General features: G+C 37.4%; 1 protein-coding gene and 3 long non-coding RNA genes across 4 annotated transcripts; all 4 read right to left on the bottom strand.

Moving 5' to 3' along the window:
- Positions 1–361: 361 nt before the first annotated feature.
- On the bottom strand, positions 362–1,013 carry LOC147522933 (uncharacterized). The gene is made up of 3 exons (XR_015195750.1): positions 912–1,013; positions 584–639; positions 362–439 (listed from the first exon to the last, which is right to left on the bottom strand). It is a non-coding gene; the product is annotated as an uncharacterized LOC147522933 (long non-coding RNA).
- Positions 1,014–1,238: 225 nt separating this feature from the next.
- Positions 1,239–1,909, bottom strand: LOC147522932 (uncharacterized). The gene is made up of 3 exons (XR_015195748.1): positions 1,816–1,909; positions 1,629–1,703; positions 1,239–1,551 (listed from the first exon to the last, which is right to left on the bottom strand). It is a non-coding gene; the product is annotated as an uncharacterized LOC147522932 (long non-coding RNA).
- A 1,772-nt stretch (positions 1,910–3,681) lies between these two features.
- On the bottom strand, positions 3,682–4,022 carry LOC147522931 (uncharacterized). Its single transcript, XR_015195731.1, has 3 exons — positions 3,981–4,022; positions 3,842–3,908; positions 3,682–3,768 (listed from the first exon to the last, which is right to left on the bottom strand). It is a non-coding gene; the product is annotated as an uncharacterized LOC147522931 (long non-coding RNA).
- Positions 4,023–4,506: 484 nt separating this feature from the next.
- Positions 4,507–5,550, bottom strand: LOC147522930 (uncharacterized). The gene is made up of 4 exons (XM_086569068.1): positions 5,510–5,550; positions 5,322–5,423; positions 4,949–5,248; positions 4,507–4,857 (listed from the first exon to the last, which is right to left on the bottom strand). Exons 3-4 carry the CDS (start codon positions 5,219–5,221, stop codon positions 4,507–4,509), a joined length of 624 nt encoding a protein of 207 aa, XP_086425194.1. The 5' UTR covers positions 5,222–5,248; positions 5,322–5,423; positions 5,510–5,550.
- Positions 5,551–10,173: the final 4,623 nt, after the last annotated feature.

Here is a 10,173-nt window from a genome sequence, read left to right as displayed (position 1 = left end):
AGGTGGGTATATGGCTTTGTTGTAAAGAACCCACCAAACAAATGATCTTGAAGTTAGGAAAAGAAATAGCGGAAGTATATATATTAAAACATTACTTCTCAAACCAGATGCTCCACATAGGACATAACTAAGAAGTGAAATTTATTGACCAAGCCTTCGCAAAAATCAATTTCTTTGGTTTCTGTTAGAACTAGGTGGATTTTATATTAAAAAATTACAGGTAAACGTGTAAAGTGAAAGCGGTTAAGGAGGGAACTAGTTCATTTCTTCACGAGAAGCACAAATACACAAAGGACTTCGAATATATATTTGTCCGAACAAATTTGATTATATACACAAAGAGGGTACATATCACATGACCGACCTTGAGAACTTCGGGCAAAAGAAGCGGGCATTCTTTCAGACACTTTTCAAGGAAGAAATCATGGCATCGGATAACCTGCCACAAAAAATATCATTACTAGATGACAGACATTGGTTTGGAACAACAAGTATACAATCCTAAGCTATTAGCTGACACAAGTTTTGCAAGGTAACGAGGGGAGGGAGTTATGACCGGCATTTGATAGGAACAAAATCAAACCTCATCTATGCTCTTTGCAGTTTACAATGCATCACATGCCAATTCGGTTCAAGAACCTGAAAACAAGAGAAAGTTAAAGTAAATGTGCAAAAACATTGAAAACTCACTTTGATCACCCAATTTCTCTATATAAAAACAAACACTTTTTTCATGACCAGAGCCATGAAGTATGGCTTCACCATAATAGCAAAAAAAACGGCGGATAAAAAACCAATCGTCATCGCTTTACCAAATCCAATGAACAACGTGGACGATTTTTTCGACCAACTATAGGTTCTCCGGTGTAATCACTCAAAAACAGCATACTAAAGAGAGAAATAAATCTCACCTCAAAGGTCAAATAGTGGAGAAGACTATTAATAAATTTAAGTATGCTGCAACAAAGCAGTGATGACCGGGTAATACCAATTCCCCGTGTTTTAAGGGCACGAAACTCCCCGGAAAATTATAACTATATTAAATACAAACAGATATTAGATCTTCCGACCGAAATGAATGATTATGCCAGAGCCATACCGATGATTTTTTCCATGCCCCACATAGTTGGCGGTTCACATGTTCACAATGGAACAAGAAGTGAAAAATCAACTCGACATTTTGTGAGGGCCTTTCTTGAGATAGTGAGGGGCGGGGAGCCATTGAACCCGTGATCACCATCCAAGAACCATATACACAAAGAAAAAAAAAATAAGTTAAAATTAAGATCATAAAAACTGGAAATTCCAAGTATCTGTCACAGACTTTAAGAAAGGGTTATGAGACACTATGGTTTACCAAAGGGATAACAGGTTTCACGATGAAAAAAGACAAGAGAGACTGAAAGATTAATTAAAAACATTGTAAATCAAAGAAAACGTTTCCAGGCCAATAACGCTTATTGGCTCTTCTAAACCATTACTATCCAAAACAGGTCTATTGACATCAAGATCTTTGAGGGTGCTCAACCTTTTAAGCAGTGAGGATATTTCCTGCAAAATTAGACGGAAATCAATGAAACTGGATGCCATACCAAACATGCAAAAAATGTTATAGGGTAGTCTTTTACCACACAACACGTGAGGTCCTTGTGACAAGGATCTGCTGCAGCAGCTGTGGTCCGCAAAGCAAGTTCCAGAAGAGACTAATTTACCATTTAAAAGAAAAATTAGAACCAAGTTGTCAATTTGATATACAACTGTATTAACAAGAATTGCCTATGAAAACATAATTAACAAAAACGAAGTAAGCCGAACTTGTAACTTCTCGACAGAAATCTCATCAAGCCTTTTAACAAGCTCTTCTCGAGCTATATCCATAAAATGAACCAGAAAATCACCCCTGTGAAATAGATGAAAATAAACAAATAAAGGTAGGGAATGGAAATAATAACAACTGAAAAGATATGATAACATACTAAGCTTCCTCATCCCGGAGTTTAGTATCAAACTCCTTGCTCGATGGATACTTGGGCAAAGTTGATGGATCCGCGGGGGTATGGCTTTGTTGTAACGAATCCCGACAAACAAGAGGATCTTGAAGTTAGGACCAAACAAGAGGATCTTAAATATCGTCCGATTCAAGATGCGCTAACATCTGTAAATGCATCATCTCTGCATAAACTTAGCCGTTCACACCTTTTCTTCAATGTAAATTTGTAATGTGTGTCGCATGCATTGAGCATACATTGGAACATAAATACATAATAATAATAATAACAAAAAAGTCGACCATAGACAAACCAAGTGAACAAGAAGATTTGTCGAAGACACCGCTTTAGCTCATTCATAGTCGTGACCTCGGGATGCGCAAGACTTGAGCATTTGTAGAGCCTCGCTTTGCTTAGAAAATTCAAATGCAAAATAGCATAAAGTAAATGTAAAAAACAGTTGTAGTCGCGAAAGTAACTTTCTAGTATAGATAAACGAGAGATTACGTTCAAAAGTAAATTGGTAAAATATAATGGAGTGAATATAATCAAAGAAAAAAGCAAATAGGTTCCCCTGCAATCAACGAAACTTGTATCAAACATCTCCTTCTCTAGCTTAATTAATCTAGTCCAACGAAACTGAGCAAAATTCCTATACATTCTTCCAACAATGCCATTAATCAGTATAGTCATATAAACAGTTCTACATCTCCATAAAAGTGTAATGCCTCCTGTTCTTCTTTTCTAACTAACCACAAAAGTCCAAATAAAACCACACATAATTCAAGTTCAAGTCTATAAATTCTCTTCATTTAAAGCCAACTCAACTAACCTTAACCTTCCACTTCTCATTTAGCAAATTCAAAATGTACCCTCTTCTCCATCAACAATACTAACACTCATAATGCTAAAATCAACTCTTAAAAACATGATACTCACTCAAAATTCTTCATTGTTATTCCAAAAACAGCCAAAAAAAAAAAAACTAAAAACCAATATAGAATGCTAGTCCAAAACAAGACATGGGCACTCTTATTTCAACTCCAGATAACAAAAAACAACCCAAAATGAAATAAACCATAATAACTTTGCAAGAAAAAAAAAAAAAATGAGAGAAATAGAAGTTCTTGGCGATTCGGCTACATCATTGTAAAATGAGTATGTGGAAAGAAACCCGTAGAAGAAAACATCAAAAGATTTGATTGTACAAATGAAAACAAAAGTTCTTTGGAAAGGTCTCTCCTTAACTTGCACTTCCGCTTAAAAAAATTACAAACTTTTTTTCTTATTTTTAATGTTTCGCCTCTCATAAAGCTACTCTTATAAACCATATAGAATATTTACTATTGATTTTCATCCATGTACAACACCAATTAGATCTACTCTCATAAAGCTACTCTCATAAAGATAACGGACATATATACTTTCGAGATCAAAAGCTAGTTCTTGAAATAATACAACGGAAAATATTTCCTTCACCGAGACAGACTCTACCGAGAGCATCAATGAGATTCGAGTTTCTTCAACCATGCATGTTAAACTCACATCAAGAACTTTGCGGTGTCCTTATTGTGTTCTATAGAAACGACTTTTAATATCCTGGCTGTCTACCTTGGCAACAAACAAATAAAAAATCTCTTAATCCTTTTCAGTTGAAATAAATAAATAATGGAATCATCTGCTCAGATTTCTCACCTAAAGCTGGAGCAGCTAGTGGTACTTCAACCTCCTGCGCTAGGCGATTCCGACCACGCCTAACTTTCCTGTCTAAGTCCATCACCTACAAAGGAGTAATAAGCATTAATAACCCAAATAACAATGAGAAGTGTTTAACAAGATGGAATGAAACCCACCAAAAACTGTGGGAGCTCAGCTTCGAACTTGGGCACATGCGCATCGTGTCTAGGGGACTTCTCGAAACTAAGAAGAAAACCAAAATGAGTCAATCCATAAAACCCATTTCGCAATAAGAAGGAATATTGTGAATTTTACCTCTCTTTGAGCATGGGATCATGAATTTTAGGGCAAGGTCCTGACACACCAGATGAAATTAATTAAACACAATTATAATTCAAGAAAAAGTAATAAAAATGAGTGTAACTGACCTAGATCGGTTAAATTGTTGACGAACAATCAATCAATCCATGGTAGTAATACACAGAGTCACCTTTCTCTCTCCTCCTTTATCCGGGCTTGAGACCGGCAATGCAAATTTTTTAGAGTTGCATTGGCGGAGTTAAAAAAGGGTTAGTAAACTTCTCTAAACCTGCAAAAGTAACCACAATACATATGAACAATCAATGGTAAAGAGCATACACACATATATAAACAAAAAAAGAGTCCATTCACTACTAAACATATCCATGAACAAAAGGTCCATACAAGACGCAAACTAACAATAGATAAAATGTCCGTCCCCTCGTGACTTGAGTTCCAAATTAAAAACGTAACAAAACAAACGAAATTAATCTTCATATTGCAGCTGCCTCGACCCCAAATCAAGAAGACTCCAAAGCAGCTATATCTCGTAGATACAAAATATCATCCCGGGACCATCATACACAGGAGCATCACCAACCAAGACATTGGTAATATAGACAACCTTTTCATCTCCCATAATATCTCTAAAATGACATTTTTGGTCGTCAGTCTTAACATACCCATTAGCCACGTGTTCACCTTTCCTCCCCAATATCTTCACATTCGGGTAAGAAGTCCTAGAAGGAGGGTTCAAAGATCCATTTCGATTAATCAAATTTGGAACTTGCTGAGTACGAGGGACAGGGACAAAAGTAGAATCAACTTCAGTTGTAGGTGTAGATGGTTGGCCATTTGCCGATCCATTAAGTTTCACATGTTCAAGAATACCCTATACACAGTGAACAACAACAATTACATAAATAAAAAGAAGTTACAATTATGGGAAAACAAGAAATAGCACACGACACGTCATAACTTACCGCCATCATAGTCTCCATTCTCGTTTGGCTAGCCAAGAGGTTTCCCACTGTAGACTTCACCTCAGCTAATTCATCCTCGAGCTTCGATTTACTTGAGCTCTCCTGTTCAACTAGCTCCTCTGCGATAGCAAACGTTTGCAATTGTTTGTTGGACATGCAAGAGCTCAATCCACGAGTACGACTCCCTTTATCCTTCCCAAAAACTTGAGCCAATGGATCACATGTGATGTCGTAAACCGCTTCACCCCCATGTTCACTTGCTTCTTCAGCCATCTGTTCTTCAACACTTGTAACTCGATCCTGAAATTTTTGGGGCATATACTTGAGTATGGACTGCAAGACTTAATTAAGATAAATTTTTTTACAAACTCACATAGTATTCTTGGGCACGCTCCAAAACAGTCCCATCTCGATGTTTATGACCATATTTCCAACTATCCGTACGTCTATGCTTCTTCTCTGGATTCGCTTCAATCTACACAAACAAGTATACATAGAAAGTTATTAAATAGTAACATAGCAAATGAAAGGAAGATATACAGTAGTGATAATGATACATACAAGTTCCTCCAATATTCTTCCATAAGGTTTCCTGCCACAAGTATGGCCAATTAAGTTCTATTTTCAGCATTCTTAGCGCACATATCCTTTACTTCTTGTCTGTTCTCATGGATTGCAAATGCTTCCCAATGAATTGGATCAAACCCCGTTGGACATGATGAAATAGCTTCTTGCTCAGATTCACAATTCTTCAATATTTTACCTCGCAAAGCATATTTCCAATATCGAAACTTAGGAGTGAGCCATTTCTCTATATTTTTCCGAGCCCCCATTGTTGGGTTCACATTGAGTTGGAACTCCTCCTACAAATCACATATATACATTTATATATATGCTATGACTAGTATGGTTATGGAAACAAAAATAATAATAAAATAAAATAAATAGTTACCATTAACTTTAACCAAACTTCATCTTTGAAAGAACCATCTACTTTATCCCAACTTGCATAAGAAATTGGGACAATAGCTCGTATCCAATAGCCAACTCTACTGCTCCACTTGGCACTATAAACTCCTGTGACCCTACCGTCGGCGTTCGCTATGATTGGCAGCTTACCATTACTAGATTGCAAAGTATTGTCTCCCGCTGATTTAGATGGTTGGGACACATTAGGTTGATGTGAACCTGAAGGAGATGACTGGGGCATTGTACGGTGTTGTGAACCTGAAGGAGACGACCAGGACGCGCCACGACGTTGTGAACTTGAAGCCATTATATTAAAAACAACCTAATAATTGAAGAAAATAAAGTAAGTTCATCAAAAACTAATATAGCACAAACTTGTTACATGATAAGAGATATTGGCACAACATATAATTAATCAACCAAAACGAAAAAAATAATAATAGAAAAATAGAGGTCGTGAAGTGTACATTACCAACAACAAAAAATAAAGTGCATATTACAACTACTATCATTTGCGAACTTTCTGCATCAGGGGTAGCAAATTAGGCTGGTCATCAAAAATAGACTGGACTTCAGTTGGCGCTTCTAGATCATCTACGTTACTACTCAATCGAGGAGGAGGATGTATGACCACCCACCAATCAAGATTTTTCAAATCATTTGAATAGAACACTTGACTAGCCTCGGAAGCAAGAATGACTGGCTCATCAAGTTGATGATGGACACTCTTGAGCCTATTAAAGTTGACCATCACCAAATTAGAATCGGGACAAAGTTTACAACCATTAGTTTTGTCCTCAACCCTCACCCAATCGCAATAAAAGACCACTTCATGAAAAGTTGTGTAGTCCAACTCTAAAATTTGCTTGATAACCCCATACCACATGGTTTCTGAGTCGACCGGATTTTTGTCTTTCCTACTTGCCATAAATGATGTAATAGCCTTCATACAAACACCACTGTTTTGAGTGACAACAGTATCATCATGAGACTTGGTAGAAAAGACAAATCCATTAATGCGATACTTCTTATATGATTTAGCCTTGTGCATTGGCCCTTTAACAAACTGCCACAAGTCGCCTTGCGTATCTTTAGCCTTCAACAACTATACAACAAAGAAAAAGAAAATTAACAAAATACAAACAAAACTAAAAGGCTCACCCTAGCTACTAGAAATGTAAAGTAAAAAAATACCTTATTGTATAACCAGACAATGAATTCTGTCTGAATCTCCACTTCTGACTTTGCTATTCCTCTTCCTCTACCACGAGTAGTGGACTACAAGTTACGATACTCACTGCAATTCATTCATGGAAGTCCATATATACGTGATTATTCATAAATTACCAAAACTAGTCAAATTCAAAGCCAGAATGAACAACCCACTTGTAGAATTCATCAAGTCTTTCAACTTGTAATCGAAAAATAAGCCATCTCCGTATTTGTATCCATTGTGCCGTTTCTAGCATCACAACTTTGAAGTCGAAAGCAAAGGCCCTTCATCAATGATCTCACCATTTTTCGTCAAGGTAGCACTTTACGAGTCAATTTTTATTTCCTCCACGTGGCATGTACTCCATGGCATATCGGACGGATTCAAAACTATATAGGACTCTACAATTGACCTTTCAACATATCGTTTATTACTAGGTATGTTTTACACTCTTTCATCTCCCTGTTAGTATTGAAAATGCAATGAGTATAAGTGTGTTGTTAATGCCTATCTTTATAAAAAAAGAAATTGAACTAAAATATATGGCATTGTTGACTTCTTCGCTCAAAAGGATACATCCACCTAGGCCACCGCAGTCCACAAATCAACGCTTCATCGGCTAGATGCACCATAAGATGGATACTAATATCAAAAAAGATGGTGGAAGATGCTTCTCCGGACACACAAACGCTTCTACAATCATGACTTTGGCACCTTCCATATCCTTACGACATAAAACCTTCGAACACAAGATTCTAAAGAATAAGCCGATCTGTTGAAAGGCTCTTCGCAAGTCGCGTTTTTGGAAAAGCATGTTGAAGCAACACAAAAGACATATTGCATTATAACATGATGGTCATGAGACTTCATCATGAGCAAAGAAGGTGGGTTGGAACCGACAATGTTGCTTTCGAGGTTAGACGAAAAAGCCCGGAAGGAAGTTTCAAGTCTTTCAAAATTTGGAAAAAATTTTTTTCTCATCCGTGCATCTAAGACATAGGAGGCCTTTGGTTTTTCGCCTACCGGTATTTAAGTCCTCTTGCATCCACAAACCATCTGCGGATGCCCTTCATCTTCAAATCCTCTCTAGCGACCCTTTCGTATCCTTTGTTTTTTCAGGTCTAGGATCGATACAATATATGCTTTCGAAAACATTCTTCTCATCATGCATCACATCAACACAATGTCGAACTTTATGACTTGGCCAATATAATAGCTTAAACAAAATGGACCTCCTATAAAAGCCTTTGTAACTTCAACACTATCATCGCCGCCGCCGTCGTTAAATTAAATCATCATCATCATCATCATCATCATCATCTCTATCAACAACATTTACACTCCCATTAACTCTTGACCGTTTGGAACCTTTTTTGGATCTTACCAGTACATATTTAACGCGGTTCAACAATTTATCAACATCCGTTCCTTTAAGACGTGATGGAGGAAGGTTAAGCTCTTGCTCCCCATTGAAGTGCTTATTATACCTAAAGATAGAAAGTATTAGAACTGCTTATTATACCTAACTTGATTATTTAAAAAAAAAACAATATTTAAAGTGTTTACTATACCTAAATGGGTGATCTGGATCAAGAAACAAACGGTAGTTTGTGTACACAATCTTCTTACTACAAGGTAAACGCTCCGAGGGAGTGTTGTCACCACAAATAGGACATGCTTTATAACCATGTGTCACACAACCAGATAAGTTTCCTAGAGCCGGAAAATTGTGTATCCCCCACATCAACATAGCTCTCAGAGTAAAGTGTTCCCTCTTGTGCATGTCGAACGCAGGGACTCCTTCTCTCTAGAGCTGATCCAACTCATCAAATAGTGGTTCAAGAAAAACATCAATGTTTGTAGTCAGCGCCTTCGGTCCAAGTATTAACAAAGACATCATCTAAAAGTCAGATTTCATGCACAATGAAGGTGGGAGATTGTATGGCACTAATATGACAGCCAACAAGCGTAGCCCGATTGATTGAATGCCACGAGGATTGAAGCCATCGGTTGCAGAACCAAAGCCAAACATTACCCCTCGATGGCGAATTCGGCCATCTCTCTTTAAATTTTGTCCATTGGACTGAATCAACAGGATGTTGCATATAATCCCATGAAGGTGTTGCTCGAGCATGCCATGTCATTTCCCGTGCTAATGATGGTATCGTATACAATCGTTGGAGTCGTGGACCTAAAGGAAAATGTCTCAATACTTTTTTAGGCACTTTGGATTCCTTCCCTTTTTTACCCTCCACTTTATATCTAGGTGATTCGCAATGAGGACATATCGTCAAATCTTTCTTTGTCCCATAATACAAGATGCAATTATTCTCACATGCATCGATGCGCTTTGCTTTCATCCCTAGGTCATCAACATTTTCTTCATTACTGGCCACTTTTCAGGTAAAGTATTTTCTTTTGGCAACCAAGTTCTTAGCATAGACAAGAGTGCGCTCACACTATTTCCGGACCAACCATACTGTTTCTTCAAGTCATGAAGCTCTACAACTGCAGATAGAGTTGTCACAGGACCCTCACATGAAGGGTATAATTTTTCTTCGGCTTTACTTTTGTATTCAGCATACTTTTTACCCAAATCTGGTTCGGGAACAAAAGGTTGTTCAAAATCAGAAATTTGATCAGTAGCCCCTCCATACACATCACCCCTTACACCTTCATGCACGCCATAACAAGCATCAACAAGATTCTCTAACCCAAGCCCTCTATCTTCAATGTTTTCATCTTCAACTATGTCTACCACAGGATACTTCAATTGTTTTTCACCATGTAAGGACCATATAGTATACGTTAGATCAAAACCATTTTGAATTATATGCCTTCGGACTTCGTCAAACACCAATCTTTTCCCATTCCGACATGTTACACAAGGACAAGGACATGTTGTCAACCCTTCATATTTTTTTTGTGCCAAAACAATAAAACTAGCTACCCCTTCCCTATAGACGGTGCTCACTCGGTTTGGTTCATGAATCCACTCTTTCTGAATCGGCCGTGACATTCTACCATTATGTAGATACAAAGA

This window comes from Coptis chinensis, chromosome 1 (assembly GCF_015680905.1).
Source record: "Coptis chinensis isolate HL-2020 chromosome 1, ASM1568090v1, whole genome shotgun sequence".
Lineage (NCBI taxonomy): Eukaryota > Viridiplantae > Streptophyta > Magnoliopsida > Ranunculales > Ranunculaceae > Coptis > Coptis chinensis.
The sequence above is the reverse complement of the archived record's forward strand: the minus strand, read 5'-3'. Positions and strand labels throughout refer to the sequence as shown.

Coding starts and splice junctions, on each gene's coding strand:
- LOC147522930 (XM_086569068.1), bottom strand. CDS start 5,221: ATGGCTGAAGAAGCAAGTGAACATGGGGGTGAAGCGGTTTACGACATC. Junction 4,858..4,948: donor GAATGGAGACTATGATGGCG/GTAAGTTATGAC, acceptor CACTGTGTATAG/GGTATTCTTGAACATGTGAA.